This window comes from Grammomys surdaster, unplaced genomic scaffold (genome assembly GCF_004785775.1).
Source record: "Grammomys surdaster isolate TR1022 unplaced genomic scaffold, NIH_TR_1.0 126278, whole genome shotgun sequence".
In the NCBI taxonomy this organism is placed as follows: Eukaryota; Metazoa; Chordata; class Mammalia; order Rodentia; family Muridae; genus Grammomys; species Grammomys surdaster.
In genome coordinates, this window is record NW_021621078.1 from 2,427,112 (window position 1) to 2,449,986 (window position 22,875).

Sequence of the window (22,875 nt, forward strand, 5' to 3'; positions counted from 1 at the left end):
AGAGAGTGGAAACGGCAGCCTTGGTGCCGAGGCAACACAGATGTCCATGAAGGACTTATGTGGCCAATACTGACCAGGCCATGCCTAAACCTGCCTGGCCCTCGGTGGCTTGAGCGGCCTGTCTTGTGACCCCACACAGGAAGGCCCCACGGAGAACCTGCCCAGCCACTAAGCCAGAGCTGACTTCCCCCATGCTGTTTTAATCACCTAAGCCTCTTCCAGTCCTTTCCCTAACTCCAGCCCCTTCTACCTGCAACCCGTACAAATCATGCATTAAAGGTGCCCCCACTGTGTTCCCAAATGGCAGAGCCACAAAGAGGGTGATGGATGGTCAGTGCATTTTATTGAATCAGCACAGTACAAAAATAAATAAAAATAAGGGAAGGGGAATTAAATTACAGCCAAACCGAGCTTCATGACTCTTGTCAGATTATAAACCATACATACTCACAAACACACCATACATACATACAAAATGAGACAAATATAAATTAATATTAACAGTATCCACAGTTTGGTCAAAGAATAGCTACAGAAGAAATTTCACTAAAAAATAAAAAACCACAACAACAACAACAAAAAAAAACTAAAAACCTCACGTGTGTAATTAGCAGTCTCGGATGTACAGCTACGGATGATTCTGGGCAGGGGTGGCATGTTTTCTTCTCATTGCAAGTTTAACACTGCTGGAACAAAACTAAATTCTAATAACTGCATGGAAAGAATACATCAACCCTTCACGGTTGTAAGGAAAAGAGAAAATCCAATTCTGAACTATGCTCCCGTGGCTCGTTCTCAGCACGCGTGGTTCTCACTGCCTGCTCTAAGGTTATTTTTCTTAAGACACAAAATGCTCCTGGTCCGCATGCACAGTACCACTGTAAAAGCAACAAGAATAAAGGGTTTTTTTTGTAGATTTTTTCACATTTTTCTTTTTTTTTTCTTTTCTATCTTGTGTGTGTTTGTTCTAAAAGTGTCTTCATAGCAGCATATCAGATGGGTCTTTGCTCGAACACTTCTGTCTTGTTCCTTTACACAGTACTAAAGACCAAGGGGAGAGGACACGGGCTTCACAATGGAACTAAGGAGCTTTCCTCAGTCGCCGACCACTCCTGAAATATGCACCTTCTCAACAACAACAACAACAAAAATTGTTTTTAAATTAAGTACAAAGAGAAGGAAACAGTCAACTAAGCTGGAATCCTGCTACTGCAGCTCAGTGGAACAGCTCCAGGCCAGCTTCAGAAGCTGGCAGGCTACAAACACGTGTCCCCCTCCTCCTCGGACTGAACACCTGAAGCTGTCCCATGGGGCTCCAGGCACGGTCACCGTGGCAGCAGGATCTGAGGATGGGCAGCATGAAGCCAGCCCAAAGAGGCTGCAGTGAGGCCCGCACTCAGCAAGCCTTGCAGGGCTTTCCAGCCCCACTCCATGCCAGACCGTCTGAGGGCCCAGGATCCACTCTCTAGGAACCCATGATGAGGGACTGGGGAAAAGGCTGTCTAGTCCAGTCAGGTCCTCTTCCCCACCTCTGTGGATACGTCGGGTGAAAGGCTCTGCTCCGGGCCTCTTCCTTTGAGACCTCAATTTCACAGCTTTCTCTTTATATGTGGTTTTTCAGTAGTGCTTGTGCAAGAAGTTGGCAGCCACCTAGAACCTAATCCTATGCAAGGTAACTTCTGCCTTCCCAACTGTGGCCCTCAGCCCCAGCACCCCCTGGGGGAGCAGGAGGAAGAGGAACTCCTCCTAATGTCTTCACATTGCTCTTTGTTCCCCAGAGCTGGAATGAGGGCCATGCAGGAAGACTCGCTTCCTTCTCTTGGACCGCTTCCAAACCCCAAGCCACCAGTCTGGGAAAATTAGAAAGAAAAAAATTAAAGTCCAGAGTATGTTATGTAGCTGACAGGGCTAGGTGGGCACCACACCCAGCAGCTGGAAGTGTTCAGCTGGACAGCCACCAAGCTTCCAAACTGATCAGGAGTCACACTCGAATCTTGTCATTGTCTCCAAATGCAGCTGTCTCAGTAGGTTGCACAGAGCAAAGCCTCCTCTCCAGGAGAAACTGAACTGCCTGGAAATAGCTTAAAATTAACGAGGGGCAGGGGTGGGAGACCGCAACACCCTATCACCCTACGGGCTGATCTCACCTTCCCCCAGCGATGGAGGACAAATCCTGTGCACCGGCATGTAAATGGGCACCAGCAAGAGGCCTTGGCATGTAAATGGGCACCAACTTGATCTCAGGCATAGACACCCACCTGCCCAGAAGGCAGCGTTGCTAGTGGGTCCCTAGTGGTGTCCTGGCTTTTTATACAGGGTGACTGAACTGTGTTGCTCAAATGAAAAAAAAAAAAAAAAGCCCACTCAGGAAAGCAGCTGTCCCTAGCATCACCTCATCCCTTAGCTGGGACCCAAAATGGGAGAGGAATCTACTGAGCAAACCACCTCATTAACCAACACTAATGTGGGAGCATAGACAAAAGGATGGGCAGGGGAGCTCCATCCTGCCAGGAAAGGAAAGCCCTTCTCCGTAAAAAGCAGCAGCAAACCAGGGCCGTGCATGATCAACAGTCATCAACAATCTTTGCACCAGACCCTCCCAGGCTCCTGCACTGATGCCCCAGGGCAGTGGAGATCTTGCCTCACAGCCTCCTGGGTCCTGAGTCAGGACAGCTGGCTCCAGGAGCCTCTGAAAGGCTGAAACAATACCCAGAAAAGGGCCGATCCTCCTGGGCCACCAGCCACGGCCCCAGCTCCGATCATGGGACAGTGGGAAGCCTCATCTACCCTGGATCCATCATGGGTACAGGTGACATGGGCAAGTCAGTCCCTTGAGTCCCAGAAAGTGAGTGGTCAGCAGCTGAAGTGTCTCTGAATGCATCTTTTGGGTTTGCACGAGATTCATCAGTTCAAAAGTCCCCAGAGTTCTTGAAAGGGCTAAAAATAAACCCCAAGGAAAGAACATGGGAAGAGACCCTTGGTGGCTTTGCTAGACACATACTGTACACAAAACTTGATCCTTTTAGTAATAAACTTTAAAAACAAATGGAATCCTTGAGCCGGCATACCGGCCACAGGAGCTCACCGATCGAGCCCCAGGAGGAGTCGCTTCTTGTCCTCCTGACCACTCTCGTTCTTCAAGTCAGAGAACACTTGTGTGAAATAGTGTGGGTCAGCATTGATCTGCAGCATCTTGGAGCTCATGAGGTTGATAACTGAGAGGCAACGGTCCCAAAAGGCTTCCTTGCAGCTCTCCACCAGGAAGGGCTTGAGCGGGTAGGAAATTTCATTGCCCATGTAGGAATAGGAGAGGTACAGACAGGTCAGCAGGACAGCCTGGAGCTCGTGGTCCGAGCCTACCTCAGAGGAGATAACATCCCTGCAGAGCATGTAGAGGAAGACCACATTGGCCGGTGTGATGAAACCCTGGTCCTGCCAGCCCTGCAGAAGCAGGGAGCGGTCCACGCTGCGCAGCCAGAGCACGGGGTCCGTTGGGGACAAGTGCTTCAGGCGGTAGCACCGGCGGCAGAGAAATTCACCCAGGCATCGCAGCAGCTCACTAGTGGACGCCTGGACGATGACCCGTTTGGGTGTCCCTGCAGAGGTGATGGCAGGGTGCGGGGCCTTCTTGACAGAAGAGGAGACCCCAGTTTGGGAGCCCGAAAGCTGGCTGGCTGGGGGCGCGGGCGGCTGGGCCGGCGGGGGCTGGGCGAATGTGGACAGGTTGGCACACGACAGCGACTTCTTCAGGTTCTCATTGTTGAGGTGCGCTATGTTGCTCTGGTAGCTGCTGTTGGGCTGCGCCTTCTTGGAGTTCTTCTTCTTCGCTGACACCGCCACGATCCTCTTCCAAGGCAGCACCGAGATGATGGAATGCCGCTTCAGGTTCTTGTCCTTGGCGTTCTTGCTGTTCTGCACGGCCGTGTAGTGGCCCACGGTGGCCGCGCCATCCTCAAACAGCGTGGCCTTCCGATAGCTGGGGGACAGGGACAGCACCGTGCCCATGGTGCCACTGAGCGTCCGGCAGGGGCCGGCACCCCTGCGTGCCCAGCCTGCCGGCTGGAGGGAAAAAAGGCTTACCGAGCCTGTAGCGGCCGCAGAGAGAAAGGAGGCGCTCCCGGGACACGACGCGTGTAGTCCTGCGGATCTGCGTGGAAAACAAGATGGTTCTCAGCCCCGGGCGGGGCTCTGCGCCGCGCCCCTCCGCCCGCACTTCCGAGGCCCGAACCCCCGGGCTGCGGCCCCGTCGAGCCCCAGCCTGTGCTTCCACTGCGGCAGCGCTCAAGCGCCGCAGCGGCCACCGCAGTAGGAGTCCAACCAGGCCGCTCACACGGCCCCGGTCCGCGCAGGCTTACCCGCAGGCAGGCTCCCGCGGCAGGCGCAGCCGCTGTGTCCCAGGCCCTCCGCAATGCGCGCCGCGGCCCCGGGGCTCGGCGGGGCTCAGCGCGGCTCGGCGCGGCGGCGGCTCCCAGCTTCTGTCCAAGGTTCTGCAGACGCCGCGGCCCCGCCCCCGCCCAGCCCCCGCCTGCGTCTCCGCCGCGCACTCGCCGGCCCCGCCCCGCCCCGCGCGCGCCTCGCAAGCTGCCTCTCGGGATCGCGCGCGCGGTCCACACGCCCGTTCGGTCTCGCCTCCAGGTCGCGGCCACGCGCGTCCTCAGCGCGAGCGGCGCACGGTGGCGCCTCTAGTGGGCGCGCCCCATACGGGTCGCGGCGCAGGCGGCGGGAACGCGCGAAGCCGGGTCTCCATCTGGAAGCCGCCAGCGCCGCACGGCGCAGCCCGGCCTCGTGAGCCCCGGCGCCGCGCAGCAGAGCTCGCCGGGCGGGCGAGCGGGCGGGGCGGAGGGCGGACCCCGCCCAGACACGTGCTGCCTTTGTTCCCGCCGCGGCCCCCTCTGCAGAGGCTGCCGGCGTTGTGGAGAGCTGGCCCGGGCGCCAGGCAAGGGAGAGCCGCATCCCGCCCGCATCGGCATAAAAGCCCGGCATCCATTAAGACTCTAGAAAGCCAGGCCAGAAGGGCGAGGGCAGCCTAGAGATCCTATCACGGAGGCTGTAAAAACCAAGCTGTGCGCCTTTAGGCCAATCTCTTATTTGGCCGTTTTAAAACTTGATGACAGTAAAATTGCACACACAAAAAAAAAAATCTGGTTCTGACTACCGACGCATAGTTCACAACAAGCAGCCTCCATAGCCTTCACAAAGGCCACAGCCGATTTATAAGTCACTCATTTTAGATTGGTTCTGAAGCCCCAAACTATCAAACAAGCCAACCTATATCTTAACTCAGACTCCTAACTCTGAACCTAAGAGAATTCTTGACAACACCTGCAACAGTTGAGCCAACTACTCAAAACAAGAGTCTTGTTGAGGTTATTAGGCGAAGTACTTGCAGGTTAGAAAGTGCCAGTTTCTTTATGTGCCCAAAGATTTCTCTGCCAACACAAGCAGAAAGATTTAGTGACCCTGGTGACCAGAATGGAAAATGCCCTGCGTTAGTTTTTCCAGGATCTCACCAAGCACAGAGGAAGGCTAGCTTCGCAGTGGCCCCTTCCTAACAATGTTTCTCATAGAACAGAGTGGTTACCGGCTATTACTAGAACACAGCACCTGAATAAATAATAAAATAATGAAGGGTTAGCTCACAGTTCTGGAGTACGGTCCAGATCCAGTAGAACATGCTGCAGTGGGGGAATGAGGGCAGGTGCCACACTGGCTTTCTAACAAATGCTAGCAGGAGCTTCGTTAACCCCTTCCTGCTCAAAATTAGTCTACGACTTCGAACCTTCCCTTGAGACACAGGCCGCCAGCAACTTGCAATCTTCCTGCTTCAGTGTTCACTGTTAGGATTCTGGCATGAGCCACCACACCAGCTCCAATCTCTCCAAGAGCCTCTCAACACTGACACGGAGACCTAGCCTCATGGATCAAACTCAACACTAGTAGCTGCTCTTCAATAGAGCTGCCCTGGGTCTCTTCCTTTTCATCACAGTAGGCTATAAGTCATCTTCCTAATGTCTTTCAGACCCGCTGGCCCAATGTTTCTACATGGAAGGGCAACCACTAAAAACCAGCCTCGGAGCTGACTTCGGGTTTATGGTCCCCTTCAAATTCTAGGATTAAGCAAAAGTTAAATGTGTTCTACTTCCCTAATTATACACAGATCTCTGAAGGCTGCAATCCACCCATTAGAAAAACCTGGGCCTGCTGTTGCCTGCAACCGAATTCCAGCTTTTACAATTCATCCTAGAGTTCATGGGCCTTTTCCAGCATGGCTGCATACATGTTCTCTCTTGTCTTCTGTCTGGCCAACCCTATCCCATTACCTTCAAAAACCTCTGTGAACTACTCCAGCCTCTTCGTGTAGCTGGGGCATACAGAAATAGGACGGCACTACACACTGAGGGAAGAACTTGTCAGGAACCCTACTCACCTAGGTCACACCTGGTAAGCTTGCTTCACAGCATATTAGTCAGGGGTTTCAAGAGTAGCAAAACTCTCAACAGTGGCTAGTTATTGAACAGAAGGCCTAAGGCTCTAGAAGTTGTTCAGTCAATGGGGCTGGATGTCTCAGTCTTCTGTAGATGCTGGAATCCAGTAGAAACAGGCTCTGATGCCAGTGAAGGAAGGGACTTGTAGGAAGGTGAGAGCAAGCAGGCAAAAAGAACAAAAGCTTCCTTCTTCCATGTGTTTATATAGGCTTCCAACAGAAGGTGTAGCCCAGGTTAAAGGTGTGTCTTCCTGCCTCAAGAACACAGATTAAGCCAGGCAGTGGTGGCGCACACCTCCCAGCACTTGGGAGGCAGAGGTAGGCGGATTTCTGAGTTCAGGGCCAGCCTGGTCTACAGAGTGAGTTCCAGGACAGCCAGGACTACACAGAGAAACCTTGTCTCGAAAAACAAAAAAAAAAAAGAAAGAAAGAAAGAAAAAAACCACAGATTAAAGGCATGTGTCTTCTCACCTCAAGATACAGATTAGAAGTGGATCTCCCTACTTCAAATTATGCAAAAATAAAAACAATCCCTCACTGGTGGGCCCTCCGTTTTTGAATTTTAGTTAATTCCAGAGGTAGTCAAGTTAACAACCAAGAATAATGATCACACAAGGCACCAGTTTCCTGCCCACTCAAACCCACCTCTGCCTCCCCACACCCAGCTCCCCTCACTGTTCTGAGAAGCAAGGAGGAAAGGGCAACAATCTGTCCAACATGGCAGAATCTAGAGCCCAGAAGGCAGAGGCAGCTGAGTGTTGCAGAAATGTTTTCTTCCCAGCACTCACATAGATTCGGGAAGATGTCTGGTTTCCACTATCAGCAGCCTACTTCCCCCAACCCTATCTTTAGCTGCCTTGCAAAGAGGGAAGCCCATGCTACGCCTCAGTAGACATCTGCTCTACACATACCATTTCCCACGATGGCCCAAGGACAGAAGGCCAAAGGAACGGCTGACTACAAGGTGCACAAAGGGTTCAACCAAGAGCTACAGAACCCTGGATCTTGAAGTCTTCCTTGGAGGGCATAGAGCAGCATCTAGTGGCTCTTCTGAGCAACACAGATTACATAACCAGCACCCAGCAGGGCACCAGAGCAGCCCTCTTGACTGCTGTTCTCAGCACCAGTCTCACTAATGCACAAGAAAGCCCCAGTACCTTGAAGGCTAGTGTCTAAAAAAGGCTCTCAACTAGATAGCCAGAACCAGGCCAACCTATGGCCAGATCTTGGGAGTTGTGTGAGGTGCGGGGAGGGAGCTAGGCTAGCTGTGTGAGACCTGAGAGGGGAAACTGTAGTACAACACATGATGGTTAGTGCAGCCTGGTCAAGAAGTACCTGGGAGCCATATTGACCAGTCACATGAGTAATGTGCTATTTTCTAGTAATTACACTTAAAAAGAAGTGGTGAGCCGGGCAGTGGTGGCGCATGCCTTTAATCCCAGCACTTGGGAGGCAGAGGAAGGCGGATTTCTGAGTTTGAGGCCAGCCTGGTCTACAGAGTGAGTTCCAGGACAGCCAGGGCTATACAGAGAAACCCTGTCTCAAAAAACCAAAAAAAAAAAAAAAAAAAAAAAAAAAATTGGTGATTTTTTTTTTTAAGATTTATTTATTTTATGTATGTGAGAGTACACTTGCTGTTTTCTGACACACCAGAGGTAGCATCAGACCCCATTACAGATGGTTGTGAGTCACCAAGGTTACTTACTGGGAGTTGAACTCAGGACCTTTGGAAGAACAGCCAGAGATCTTAACTGCTGAGCCATCTCTCTAGCCCCCACAACAATTTATATTGCCCCAAATATCCCAATGCATATATAAAAATTAGTGCGATACTTTACACTTTTTTCATTCTAAGCCTTTAAAAGACAGTTTGTTACAAATCTGAACTAGACTCACATCAGAGGCCTGACACACCGCAGCTCTGCCAGACAGTGCAGGTCTGAAGCCATCACCCTAGGGGCTGCTATCCTGAGCTCTCCCCCCTCTGCCCCAGCTCCACATCACTATGGGGATTATAAAGAAAGTACTTTATAAAAGCAAAACCTTTTGTAAGTAAAATTATACAGAAAAACACAACTACAACTGAAAACAGCAAAACTGCTCAAACGGGAATTTGGCAGCCCCAAAGACGGGTCTGTCAGAAGATCATGCTTGGGGCTGGAGGAGAGTGTGAAGACAGCAGCTACTGAAGGTTGCAAAAGCACCACACTACAGCCTGCTGGCACCAGACTCAGCACCTACGCTCCTTCAGACCCTCACAACCTGAAGACTGCCGCCCATCCCACAGGTCCTCGAAAAAGACAACTGAACCCCATTTCTGACTCCACTCCTCACATTCAATTTTTCTGCCAAAGGCCTTCAAATATGGATTCTCAGCATGGTTACTGAGACTCCCATTAAGCTGTGAGATAAGACAGCACTGGCAAAGCCAGCAGAGGGGGACTTGTTTGGAAACCCTCCAAAACTCAAGAAAAGACACCTTTTTGAAAAAAAAATTATTTTATTGGAACTCATCTGAACATCAGATATACCTGGTGTTGGTCAGCAAGAACCGTTTGTACATTTGATATTGATGGTGCCAAAACCAAAACAGTGACTGGACATGATGGGAAGAGAAGAGGGTTGAAAACAAAAACCTGATTTTGAAAAAGAAAATAAAAGCCAGTCAGATTCAGTGAAGATGCAAAACCTGGTACAACAAAATCCTTTTACAAAATAGAAATTTATTACCAAAACCTGGAAGGATAATGTGAGAGAAAGGCTCTAAAGAAAGAGAAAGAGGCCAGCAGGAAGGAGGAGGGAATGGGGAGGAGGGAGGAGAAGACAGTGGATAAGCAGAGAAAGCACAGTGGGCACAGCAGACGCTTACCTGCCCACAGGCATCAAAGCCTGCTAGGGAACTGCACCAAAAACAAAGCATGCTAAAACAGCGCCACCCTGTCCGGTCACCCTCTCAAGAGGCAGAGAAAGACACTGGGAAGGGGACATGAGGGTGCTTCAAATGCAACAAGGAAAATTAGTATTTTTTTAATTAAAAAAAAAAAATCCCAGTCTCATTCCCAATGTTCACTATTTAAAAAATAAAAATGAAAAAAAAAAAAAAAAACCCAAATCCATCTGACAGCAGGAAAGGGTGGGAAGGGAGGGAAGCAGCAGATGGAGTTTAGACAGCCCAACTCCTCTAGAGCGAAAGGGAAAGGACATGGCTGAGAGGAAAGAGAGGAGAGGAAAGCAAAGAGGGTGGAGAGGGATAGTTAAAACACTGAGTCTAATCTAGTTACAGTGTTAAAAAGCCACATGCACAGCAAGCCCCCGAGAGCTTCGGGCCCTCGCTGCTCCCCATGTGGCCGTAGTGGACACTAGCTCCTGGACTGCTTCCCATTTTTTCACAGGTCAGAGCCGAGCACCTACTGCTGCTGCAGCAGTAGCGGCAGCACAGTGGGCCCTTCAGCTAGTTTGCTGGAGCCAATGTCAGAGAGGGAAGGGTGGACAGGCCAGATGGCAGGGGAAAACACCAAACGCCTCAGTTTCAAATGAAAAAGAAACCAGCAGTCTATACATAGTTGTTTGTTTTGGTTCAGTACAAACAGAATAAAAAGTCGTTGCTTTTGATGGTCAGCAAACACCCAATTCTGAAGAGGAGGAGAGGTGGCGCCCAGCAGGTGGAGGAGGATCCCCGGTGGTTGGCGGGGTGCCTGGCTTTGCGGCCCTCTCCCAGGAGGCAGAGAGCACAGCTTTAGGTAGTGTAAGCCTTTTTCCTTTTATTTAGAATCTTTTTTTTTTCTTTTTCTTTTTTTTTTTTAAGCAATTTTCCCACTCCCGTGTTGGCCAGTGCCGATTACATGAGAACTGGCCGCCTATCGCTGGATACAGATGCACCAATGAGGGTTAAAAACTTTCCGAGCGAAAAGTAGAACAGAAAGAAAAGAATCTCCTAGCATTTCCCCAAGGGTTCACTCTCCCGCCACACACACTCTCCAAAGGACCGCACAGATCCAACTCTGCAAGAGAAGACAGAGCAGTGTCAATCGGGGAAGCCATGAGGACCAGACGGTGTTCAGTGTTGACTGGCAGAAGACAGCGCTGCCCGGCCCTGTGTCCCGGGGCCAGCACTCACCTATGTCAGCTTCTTGGCTTTGTTGTACAGGGAGTCCACTACTTTACTCATGTTCTGAATTGTTTCCAGAGCAGCTTCGTAAGTTTTATCTACTGGGGGTTCATCAAAAATGATCAGGACACCCTCCCCCTGGTCCAAAATCCCTGTAAGAAACACAGTAATAAACCAGGTAGGAGATATTAGATAATGAAAAATAAGAATCCCACTCCCTAGTCTCATTTTCTCCCCAACTTTTCACAGTACTCTTTTGCTACATACTCTCTTCTTTTCTTAAAAAGGTCCTTTATTATTTTAAATTCTGTGTATATGTATGAGTCTGTACAAGGATAGCACATATATATGCAAAAAAAACCTCAGACACCAGAGGAGGGTGTCAAATCTTCTTATACTAGAGTTACAGGCAGTTGTATGTTGCTATACAGATGCTGGAAACTAAACCTGGGTCCTCTGTAAGAGCAGTTCAATGTCCTAACTGCTGCACTCTCTCTCCAGCCCCTTACACATTCTTCAAAAGGAGAGTTACAAGGAACCATGAGGAAAGAAACTTAGGCCCACACACCTTTCAAATTTTAACCAGCTCCTGGTATATGTGACTTTTACTCACCATGAAACTTCTTGTCAAGAATCATCTGTGATAATTTTCTTTCCACGTCGGCCTAAAATCAAAGTACATAATTAAAGACACCAATATTCATAGTCAGAGACCAGCTTGACATCAAAGTTAAAACTCTTAAAAGAAATGGATTGGAGCAAAATACCGACAACACAACAGTAGCCCGGAGCCCAAGTTCTGTGCCCACAGAGAGCCTGGGCCCTCTGCACCTTTCCTTATTCCCACACCTAACAGGTCTGAGAACTTACCTTGGAGAGTTTGATGAGGCTAGATATGTGTTCAATCTAAAAGGGAAAGCAGACAGCAACACTGAAAGATTGAATTTACTGCCAATATAAAAAGAAGGACAGAAAACTGTTGTGTCTCTTGAGCCTGCTGAATCTAGAGGGCCAGATTCCCTGTGGCCATGTTTAATGATCTGCTCTGTCTACTTCTCTGCCCTTCACTATACAGAATATACTCCATCCCATGCACCAAATACATAAAGTATTTCCCACATGTACAGTGACTACAAGAGAGGGACAATACTTGGAATACAGGGAGAGGCCAGCTTGCAGCCTTCCACCCCACCAGCTTCCTTCTCCTTCATTTCCCAGTAAGACAAGTCCAAGCCCTTGGAGGCCTCTTACCAGACAGACATACCCTTGAGTTCCTATTTTGGACAACTGTGGAAAAGGAAGTGGCCATAGCACGTCTAGCCCAAAACTGCTGACTAAGTTCCCAGGAAGATTCTTACCTGTACTCGGGAAAAAGGTTCAATGACCCGGATCAGATTCTGTTCCAGTAAGTTATCGTACAACTTGGCCAGATGTGTGCTGATGATTGGGTCGTCCCGGAGCTCTGCCCTGTAGTCTGTCAGGGCCTGCAAAACAAACCTCACAACTGTTAAGATTTGGGTAAAATATTAAGCCCTAGATGGAATGTTAAGGCCTAGGTAACTATTATCTGACTAGCCTGCCATTTTGTGCTGTTACCAATATTATAAGGAAACTTTCTCATCTGTTGTTTCTGTTGTTACTAGGAACCTCTCTCATGTCCAAGTTGATTACATATTCTGTTATGTTCTGTGCCCTTGGAAACCAATCCAATCACGATATAAAGTCAGTAGAACTGCTTTGTATAGTTATCCACATAGGGGAGTGGACCATGCCACCAGACAGAAGAACTACTAAGGTAGTAGCAAGTTCAGAACCCCAATAAATCTCATAATTGAGACCAGCAAGAGTTCAAACTAACTCCTGACCAGGTTCCTGTCCTGAAGCACGTGACCACAACACCCTACCAAGAGGGCAATGACAACCAATCAAGTAACAGAGAGCCTAGTGTTCTCCATGCTAATGAGGTGTCTGGATAAGCCCTAAGTGTTTAGCCAATGAGCTCTCCTTCCTGGGCATCCTTTCCAGCAAAAGTGTTTAATTTATGGTTCACCCTGAGTTAGACATATGCAACTTCATCTGCCATGAATAAAGCAGTTAAGACAAGAAGGATGTCTCAAGGGTTGCTGTGGGGGAAGGCATAAACCAACCACACAGCATCCCTTCCTACACCTGGGTATAAGCTTTTATGGTATTTGCTTTTATAAGCTGCCCCTGGAATGGACCCCAACATAAGAGAGACACCTGCACCAATATAAGAAACTATTTGTAATAAGGCTTCCATTTTGAGTAGGGGTTGAGTAAAGTTTAAGTACCCAAGACCTCCCTGAGAACTGACATCTACTGAGCAGATAACGGACATCCAGGCTGCTGAGACATGAATATTAGATAAGGCAAGTCCCCTGCCACAGTTAAATACCCCAACCAATGGAAACAGGATACAACATGTACAACAAAAACATGTTCCTAAGGAAATCCTCTATCCCTAAGTTCTGATTGGTGGAATAATTTGACACAGATATTTGTAGATTTTAGGCTTAAAAACCCTGTAGGATCTTAATGTCATGGTTCAGCTCCCAAGTCTGAATTGTGACTGTGATCAATCAGTCTTGGAGTGCATGCTCAACAAACTATCCCTGTCTGACTGAGATCAGTCTTTGTGTGGTTTGTGAGGCGACTCCTGGCACAACAATAACAGATTGGCACACCACTAAAGTCACTAGTCCTCCTGAGGTCACTTGACCCTGGTAACTGTATCATCCTTATATATACAAGAAGTCTGGAAAGCTGAAAGGAAGACGGCAAAGAATATGAGGAACAAAAGTGTGGAGCCACCACCTTTCTGTCCTGACGCTCAATCATGTAAGCCAAGACACTCTACTTACAAAACCAAATGAACTGCACATACATTTTCAGCATATACTTCAAAGAACTCTGAGATTAAACAATGAAAAATGCTGACACAGGTAGTTCCTAAGAGCTTTGTGAGGATAGTACAATATGGCTCTTCAGGCAAAAAAAGCAAAATCCCTTGTTTGTTTGTGGATTTTGTTGTTTACTTTTTGAGGGAGTGCTGTTTTTTCCCTTCTGTTTGTTTTTCAAGACAGGATTTCTCTGTCTATCCTTGGCTGTCCTAGAAATCACTCTGTGGACCATGGAGGCCTCAAACTCAGGAGACCTGCCTGCCTCTGCTGAGTTTAAAGGAGTGCACCATCACCTCTGGCTAGGTCTGATTTTTCCCAACATTAATATTTTTATTGATTATTTTGGAATTTCACATAATGCACCCCAATCACACTCACTTCCCAGTTCTCCCAAGTCCTTAAAAAATGTAAGAATATATATGCTTTTGTTTTAATCTGACGTGGGAAATAGAACTGCTTCAGATTGTTCACAGCAGCTGACTATATGATTTGCTTCACGCTCTAGCAGGGGAGTAATTTTACCAACAGCAAATAGTTTCTGTAACTGTGTGATGTTTAGAATTCTAGAGACTTCTCAGAGGATATATAAATGCTAGGGCCCTAAGAGACAGGGTGAGTTGTTGGTGAGTTATTGGTTGTTGGTTGGCTCTTCGTGAGCAAAGAAGAAACAAAAAGAAATTAGATATCCTGACAGTGAAGATTAAATTTGCCCCAGGGAACTGACAGCCCTAACCAGCAGGAAGTAGTCTAACAATACTACCATCCCTTTTCCTTTCCATCCTCTTTTTTCTCCCTTATCTAGTGTTAGGGGGTTGAAATGGTGAAATGGGAGTAGGGAAGAATGAAAGAAAGAACCAACAAAGTAGCAAATGCTGGCTACAAAGAAAGAAGAGCAAACAAAACAAAACAAACCACAAGTCCAATTCATGTTGCCCATATACTCACTGGAGCATGGTCAAACTCCCAGTGGCCAACTCATTAAAGATAACTGAGTCTTTCCCAACTCAAAACCATGCCAGAAGCCAGTTCCAAATGACAACTTGACATAAAAAGCATACACGAATGAATTAAATACAGCTCAGCATTCCACTCCACTCAGTGTAAAGAACTATTTCCTGGATTTGATGTGGTTCTGGGTGAAGAGACTATGGGATCAAAATGTAGTATTTTTGTAACTTTGAGATAGTTTTGTTTGTTTGAGACAGGGTTTCTGTGTATCCCTGGCTGTCTCTGTAACTTTGAAATGGTTTTGTTTGCTTGTTTGTTTATTTGTTTGTCCAGACAGGGTTTCTCTGTATATCCCTGGCTGTCCTGGAACCCTCTGTTGACCAGGCTGGCTTAGAACTCAGGGATCTACCTGTCTCTGCCTCCCAAGTGCTGGGATGACACCACTGCTGAAACTGCTCTTTAAGAGTCCTTCCATGGCCCTCTTCTCCACCTGTTCCCCATCAATCAATACCACACTCACCTTTTCAAAATCTGCCAGTGATCTGTTCTTGCTAGCTTGAGCCACACATTTCAATGCTTCTGTCTGAAAATTTAAAAATAAATAAATAAGTGTCAAGAACATGATCTGTTCTGCATGTGCACATGTATCCAAGGTCTCATAAGTACCTTCTGTTATACCTGTCCTCAACATCACTTTTTTTAAGGGGTCTGGGTAGAAAAGCCAGCAGTACTGAATATCACTGTATGCCAACCAGTTTCCCTTTGAAATGTGAAGTGACTTAAATATAAGTTTCTCAGAGAGATAGACCCAGATAAGGATTCTCTAGAGAAAACAGCAAGAGAACTGTGATATCTTTCTCTTTATTCCAAGATGTTTTATCTCCACAGGCACCCAATTCTTTCTGGCCTGGAATCTGATAATCCCTGGGTTTATCAAGGTTTACTCTGCTAGCTTTAATACAAGACACTGATTGAGTGAGTTTTGCACTGGGGTTCAGGCAGTCGTCCACATATTACACTAGAATATTAAAACTCTACAGTGTGGCCAGGCGGTGGTGGCTCACGCCTTTAATCCCAGCACTTGGGAGGCAGAGGCAGGCGGATTTCTGAGTTCAAGAGTTTGAGGCTAGCCTGGTCTACAGAGTGAGTTCCAGAACAGCCAGGGCTACACAGAGAAACCCTGTCTCGAAAAAACCAATAAAAAAAAAAAAAAAAAAAACTCTACAGTGTGCCAAAACTGAATAGACAGGGCCCAAGAAAAACTTCTAAATTGGTTACAAAAAGATACCTACCAAACTATCAAGTCTATACTCGACATCCATCTTTCCAGATCAGCCTGGCTTCTTTTGAAAGCTGTCACTGAGGCCCAAAGTAACAAGGAGCTCCTCCGAGTCAGCCTCACAAATAAGGAAGGTAAGTCTATGTGGCTGACTAAGTGGCACAAGCTCTAGCATCTGCCCTACAGATAATAAATGTCATGAGTACACTATGGAACACAGAGCCACATAACAAACGTTCAAAGTCTCTGTCCACCACTCTCAGCTAGCTGTCCTCCTCCTGGACATTTGCAAATCTCATCCCAACTCTACAATTCTAGTTTGTTTTTGGTTTTTGGGTTTTTTGTTTTGTTTTGCTTTGTTTTGAGACAGGGACTTATTATATATCCCTGGCTGTCCTTGAACAAACAGAGATCTGCCTACCTCTGCCTCCTTAATTCTGAGATTAAAGGTGTATGCAACCACTCCGGCTTCAACTCCAGTTATGAGCAAAGTCTCTACAGTAAAAGGCAGTATTCCAAGTCAGAACTATAATCTGACTTAAAACTTTTACTGAAGAAACAACAAATTAGGACCACTTACAGAGAAGGAGGAAATCAGTTTTTGTTGATAATCCAGAGACTTAGCAGATGCCTAATCTGTTCATGTTTAGAAACAACCATACTTGAAATTCAAAATGACTGCTTTGATTTAATCATGACAGTCAAAGAGCAAAGAGGGACTAGGACACACACCTGAGACATCATCCTTACAAGTGTGTGGTCTAAAAAGTCATCTACATTTGCCAATATACAAAAAGGGTAATCAACCATCGAAGGCCTCTTTTTAAAGTATACCCTGATTCATAGTATGAAGGAAAGATAAGCTGAGAAGCAGGTCTCAAAAGCTTAGTTCTTACACCACATAATCTGACCTCCTCACAAGCATCTTGTACCAGATCTGAGCAGGTTTCTGACCCAAAGAATCAGGATGTCAGATTCTGTGTAGGTTCTATTTGCAAGTCAGGCTCACAACAGAAAGATCTGGCCAAAGATAAATTGTAACCTAACAGCAAATGCTACAATATATTTCTGTTAAGTCCCTCAAGTTACCTGTCTATAACAGTGCCCAACACTGACTTTCTAGGCCAAGAATTTAACAATAAAGAAAGCCCAAATGAATAAGCTTAAGGGAGAAAAACAGGGAGTGGGGAAGGAAGGATGAAGACCTGAGGAACACTGGGCCCATCAAACATCATGAACTTGACAATAAGCTGGTCTCAGAGTACAAGTGTAGTCGCAATATTCCCTACCTGCCTCCCTGCATACCGAAGTGCAAGCTTTCCGCTCACCAAAGCCTGGACATCTTCTGGCCTACAAAAAAAAAAAACAAAAACAACAAAACAAAACAAAACAAAAAAAACTTGGTCAATTGCTCCAGAACTAACCAGAATTCCACTGTGAAAGCTCAACCGAGATAAAAAGCAACTGAACCCATATATCCCAACACTACAGAAGTTCTTGTTTTTTTTCACTCTTGGCCAAGGCTAGCAGTGCACAGTAAAAACATCCCAAAATTAAACAGAGCACAACTGGGCATGGTAGTGTACATACCTTTAGGGAGGCAGAGGCAGTGGATCTCTATAAGTTCAAGGCCAGGCTAGTCTACATAGTGAGATCCTATCTCCAAAAAAAAAAAAAGAAAGAAAAGGTGGGGAGAGAAGGAAGAGGAAGAGGAAGGAGAGGAGGAGGAAGAAGAGAAAAAAAAAAGAATAGAAGGAGCTGGGCAGTGGTGGCACATGCCTTTAGTCCCAGCACTTGGGAGGCAGAGGCAGGTGAATTTCTGAGTTCGAGGCCAGCCTGATCTACAGAGTGAGTTCCAGGACAGCCAGGGCCAAACAGAGAAACCCTGTCTGGAAAAAACAAACAAACAAATAAACAAAAAAGAATAGAAGGGAAGAAGGAAGAAAAAGCCCAACTGAATGTGCCCCATCTCCCAATAATCAACAGGAAGCATAGTAAGTTTAAATGAAATGTCAGCATAGCAAGTCTTGTTCAAGCACAACCCTGGAGATGTACCTCAGTTGGTAGAGTATCTGCCTGACATACATGGAGCCCTAAGTTTGTTTCCCAGCACTAGTAACTCATGTCTGTAATCACAACACTTGGACAGCAGAAATGTGCCTTCGACATCATCCTTGTCCATATAAAAAGCTGAGACCAGGTCTGGAGAGATGGTTCAGTGGTTAAAATCACTTGTTGCTCTTGCAAAGAACCTGGGTTCAATTCCTGGCACCCACATAGATGCTCACAAATATCTGTAACTCCAGCTCCAGGGAATCTGATGCCTTCTGGACACCAGGCATGCAAGTGGCGCACAAACATACATTGAGGAGAAACATATGTATACATGTAAAATTAAATTTCAAACAAAATTAAGGCAAGCAGGGCAGTGGTGGCTCATGCCTTTAATCCCAGCACTCAGAAAGCAGGTGGATCTCTGTGAGTCTGAGGCCAGCCTGGTCTACAGAGTAAGTTCCAGGACAGCCAAAGCTACATAGAGAAACTCTGTCTCCCAAAAAAAAAAAAAAAAAAAAAAAGACAAGTCCAGTCCAGTCTAGCCACATGAAATCCTATGTCCCCTGGCATATCCCAAGAGGGAGGAAGGGAGGGAGGAAGGGAGGGAGGGAGGGAAGGGGAGGGGGAGAGAGAGAGAGAGAGAGAGAGAGAGAGAGAGAGAAGGAAAGGAAAGAAGGAAAGAGACAGAAAGAGGAGAGAGATAGAAATAGATGAAGGGAGGAAATAAAAATATAAAATTTAGAGAAGTTAAAAAGCATGACCCTAGGTTAGGGATAGTGTTTACCTAGTGTACATGAGGCTCTGGGTTCAGTCTCTAGCACCACTTAACGACCATGCCTTTAAAAGTCCACTTTTAAAAAATTTACTTGGCGCATTTACTTCCCATTCTGGGGGCCAGTTGGCTAACACTGGTCTATCAGCTATTTTCTGAACTCTGTCCTGTGCTCAATACCTGTGAGGACAGAGTATTTGAAGAGTAAGAAATCTCCAAGAGAAGATTTACTTCCTAGTTAAGTAATTTCTAAAATCATCTCCCAAAGTCTAGAAGAGAAGCAAGCAAAAGTGTCATAGAATACCTCTGACCAGCCCACTCTGTGTCAACCAGCCCCACTGCCAGCAGCGAGAGCTGCACCTATTAGTGGCCAAACTCCCTGCCTGAGCCAACTCTGCTGTGGTGCAGAAATATTAGTTCTCACATCTTCCAGTTAATGGTCACTTACGTGTTGAGCATGATTTTGCACAGCAACATGTACTTCAGAGATGTGATGGCCTTGGGGCTGTCAATGGAGTCATAGCCTTCAAACGCCTCATAGAAGTATGAGTACGCAGTTTTCCAGTCCTTCTCCTCTGCTGCATGAATAATACCTGGTCAGTGAAAAGAAATAACAAAGAACCATATAAAATAACAGAACCATAGGAGAGCTATAAAAAGCCTTAGAAATTGACCCCAACAGCATCAAGTTACTAATGAGCCCAAGTGTAAACAAAGGAACTGCCACAAGTCACAGCCAGCTCCTGAGACCTGACATTAGAACCCCAGGTCTTGAGGGGCGGTGGTGGCACATGCCTTTAATCCCAGCACTTGGGAGGCAGAGACAGGCGGATTTCTGAGTTCGAGGCCAGCCTGGTCTACAGAGTGAGTTCCAGGACAGCCAGGGCTACACAGAGAAACCCTGTCTCGAAAAACCAAAAACAGAACCCCAGGTCTCTAGCTTCTCTGATCAGCACCACATTTTCATATTCTCAAAGGAGTTAGAGACCCACTTCAAAAGGAACCCCAAAACCATACAGTGCATTCTCTCCCTTGCTTCTTACCACCTAGTCCTACCACCACTAGAACAAATGTTTAACCTCCAGAACATCACCTAGACAGGCCAGTGAGCTGCTCCACACACGCCCAGACCACATGACTGGACTCAATTAGTAACATCAGCTCAGCTCTGGGCTGGGATATAGTAAAGTGCTTGACCAGCACATACAAGCCCTGCATCTACACTAAGCACCAAATAAACTAAACATGGTGTCAAACATCTGTAAGCCTAACACTTGGAGTCGGGAACAGAAAGATCACAAGTTCAAGGTCATCCTCAACTACAAATCAATTTTAAGGCCACCCTGGGTTTCATGGGACTGTATCTCAAAAGCAAAACCACCAAATTAAAATAAAAAATAAGAATTAGTAATGCAGGCTGGAGAGATGGCTCAGCTATTAAGAGCACTAACTGCTCTTTCAGAGGTTAGGAGTTCAATTCCCAGCAACAACGTGGAGGCTCACAACCATTTGTAATGTGATCCAACGCCCTCTTCTGGTATGTCTGAAAACAGCTACAGTGTACTCATATACATAAAATAAACAGATTTTTTAGAAAAAAAAGAGTTAGTAATGCAGTTTTTTCTAAGGTGAGTTTGTTTTTTTTCTCTTCGTTTAATTTTTCAAGACAGGGTCTCACTAGGTAACCTAAGTTGCCCTGGAGCTCACTATGTAAACCAGGCTGGCCTCCAGCTGTCACAGAGATCCACCTCTGCTTCCAAATACTGGAGTAAAAGTGTGTGCTACCACACCTGGTTAAATTTAGGATTTTCATTCTGAAGCAGCTATCCTAATTGGTAACATTCCCCAACATGTTATTTCTTTCATTTCAAATAGAACTTATTTGTGGATGTGCTTTTGCCTATATGCAGTAAGTGTATAATAAATCTCATATAATCCAATTCCATAAACACCTACACACAACTAGTCAATATCTTTAGGTTAATGCCAAATTTTATCTCGCTAAGCCCAATCTGGTTGCTCCAGATGAGCTTAATGTTAGCTGAAATGACTACATGCACCATATGACATGCACCTGAGATGACATGGAAGTTAGTAGCTAGTAAGCTGAGAAGCATCCCTCTATAGATTAGCCTAATTCTGTATCCCTTTATGACATTAAAGACCTCAACCCCAGCCATCTCTTTACCAGAGTGCTTCCCTACACTCTTTATATAAAATACTTAGCAGATAAAAGTAAAAGGATAAAGCTGCTAAAAGTTGATCCCAGAAAAATCACCATTTTAGCAGCACGCCCATAACTCACTCTAGCAACTGGGACACAATGCACAGAGGTGGTAAGCACAGCACCTTTGCCTATAACCTAATATCTTCCACCTGAGGGAAGAGTCAAAGCCTTTTATTAACAGTTCTTAACTAAAGAGGCCTATAGGAAAATATGTACTTTGTTTGTTTGTTTGTTTGTTTGTTTGTTTTTTCAAGACAGAGTTTCTTTGTGTAGCCCTGGCTGTCCTGGAACTCACTCTGTAGACCAGGCTGGCCTCAAACTCAGAAATCCACCTGCCTCTGCCTCCCAAGTGCTGGGATTAAAGGCATGTGCCACCACCACCCAGCATATGTACTTCTTTATAGCCAAGGAACAGTCCCTCAAAATATAACAAACTGGGGCTGGAGAAATAGTTTAGCAGTTAAAAGCCCTGACTGCTCTTCCAGAGGACTTGAATCCAATTCCCCGAACACACATGGTAGCTAACACACATGGTAGTAACTCCAGTTCCAGAGAATCTAACACCTTCTTCTAGCCTCTGTGAGCACCAGACACACAGGACTGTACAAAGACTATACACGCAGGCAAAATAAAGACACACATTAAATAGAACTAAATAAATCTAAAAGGGGAAAAAAGATACAACAAACTACTAAAGCTGTCAAGCTTAGTTAATATATCTGAATTTCCCCATATCTCCCAGCATATCAATAGGGCAGAATAAATCACTGAAATAAGTCTGTTTGGGGGAAAAAGGAGGAGCTTATAACCCCAATACTCAGGAGGCTGAGAAACAAGAATTCAAGTCCAAAGCCAGCACAGATTATTATATGGAACATTATCTTTTTAAGAGGAGGCAGAGTGGGGCCAGCATGGTGGCAATGGAGGCAGAGACAGGTGGACCTCTTTGAGTTCAAGGCCAGCCAGGTCTACAAAATGGGTCCAGGAGAGAGAAATCCTACCTGGAAACCATTCACCACTCCCAAAAGTGGGGTGGGGTGGGAATAAGGCCTCAAAATCAAATTTGTTATTTTCTTTTCTTTTTTTCTTGGTTTTTCAAGACAGGGTTCTGCAGGACTGGGAACATACTCTCTCACTGAGGCCAGACAAGGCAGCCCAGCTAGGAGAATGGATTCCACAGAATGTTTACTTTTTTTTTTTTAAGATTTTCTTTTTTCATTTATTCATGTATCTGAGTGTGTTTGTGTACATGCCCAGAAAGGCCAGAAGGGGGCATCAAATCCCCTAGAGCTGGAATTACAGACTAGTTGTGAGCTGCTCAATGCATTCCGAACTGCTTAGCCATTTCTTCAGCCTGAATATTTACTTTTAAAAGCAAAAACCCACACAGTCATTCAACACAAACATTAAAGGGAATCTTCCATGTGCCAAGCAGAAAACATACAGACAAGACTCCTAGGAGTTTATTATGATAGTGTGTACAGAAGAACAGATTTTGGGGAATGGAGAAAGCCCCTGTCCTTGCAGAGGGCCTAGGTTCAGTTCCCAGCACCCACATAGTGGCTGACAATTGTCTGTAACCCCAGCTCCAGGAGATCAATGCCCTCTTCTGGCTTCTGTGGGCTCCAGACATACAAGTAGTACACATACATACATGCAGACAAAACACTCATTCATATAAAAAAAAAACCTCCCCCACGTTAATTCAAAAGCAGAGAGCCCGCAAAGGTAAATCTGTGAGTTGGAAGCCAGCCTGGTTCAGAGTTATATAATGAGACCCTGTGTCAATAACAAGAAAGAATGAGCAAAGGACATATGCAGAAGAGGCATCTGAATTGGGTCCAGAAAGATACATAGGAATCTGTATACAAGGCACAAGTGTATGAAAACAACACAGAACATCTGGATTAGGATTATCTTCTAATAGCCCTGATATGTGGCCCTTTAAAAAAAACAAACAAACAAACAAAAAAACAAACCTACAAGCTTCCAAAAGTCTCTAAAAGACTAATAGGTTTGGTTGACACACATAGTAAGCCAGTCTGGGAGAGACATGCTAGCATTCTCAGTAAGTAACTAAG

At 46.2% G+C, this 22,875-nt stretch overlaps 2 protein-coding genes across 2 annotated transcripts in view; both read right to left on the reverse strand.

Moving 5' to 3' along the window:
* Positions 1–321: 321 nt before the first annotated feature.
* On the reverse strand, positions 322–4,494 carry Cdk5r1 (cyclin dependent kinase 5 regulatory subunit 1). The gene has a single exon (XM_028759373.1). The coding sequence runs from the start codon at positions 4,003–4,005 to the stop codon at positions 3,082–3,084; it is 924 nt and encodes a 307-aa protein (XP_028615206.1). The 5' UTR covers positions 4,006–4,494; the 3' UTR covers positions 322–3,081.
* Positions 4,495–10,224: 5,730 nt separating this feature from the next.
* Psmd11 (proteasome 26S subunit, non-ATPase 11) overlaps positions 10,225–22,875 on the reverse strand; it is a 41,029-nt gene continuing 28,378 nt past the window's right edge. The window contains exons 7-14 of the mRNA XM_028759402.1: positions 19,016–19,160; positions 17,030–17,090; positions 14,982–15,044; positions 11,951–12,076; positions 11,463–11,498; positions 11,206–11,257; positions 10,602–10,744; positions 10,225–10,485 (exon numbers count right to left, since the gene is read on the reverse strand). Of these exons, the coding sequence (XP_028615235.1) occupies positions 10,602–10,744; positions 11,206–11,257; positions 11,463–11,498; positions 11,951–12,076; positions 14,982–15,044; positions 17,030–17,090; positions 19,016–19,160 (626 nt within the window). The 3' untranslated portion in view covers positions 10,225–10,485. The remainder of the gene's footprint in view (positions 10,486–10,601; positions 10,745–11,205; positions 11,258–11,462; positions 11,499–11,950; positions 12,077–14,981; positions 15,045–17,029; positions 17,091–19,015; positions 19,161–22,875) is intronic.

Coding starts and splice junctions, on each gene's coding strand:
- Cdk5r1 (XM_028759373.1), bottom strand. CDS start 4,005: ATGGGCACGGTGCTGTCCCTGTCCCCCAGCTATCGGAAGGCCACGCTG.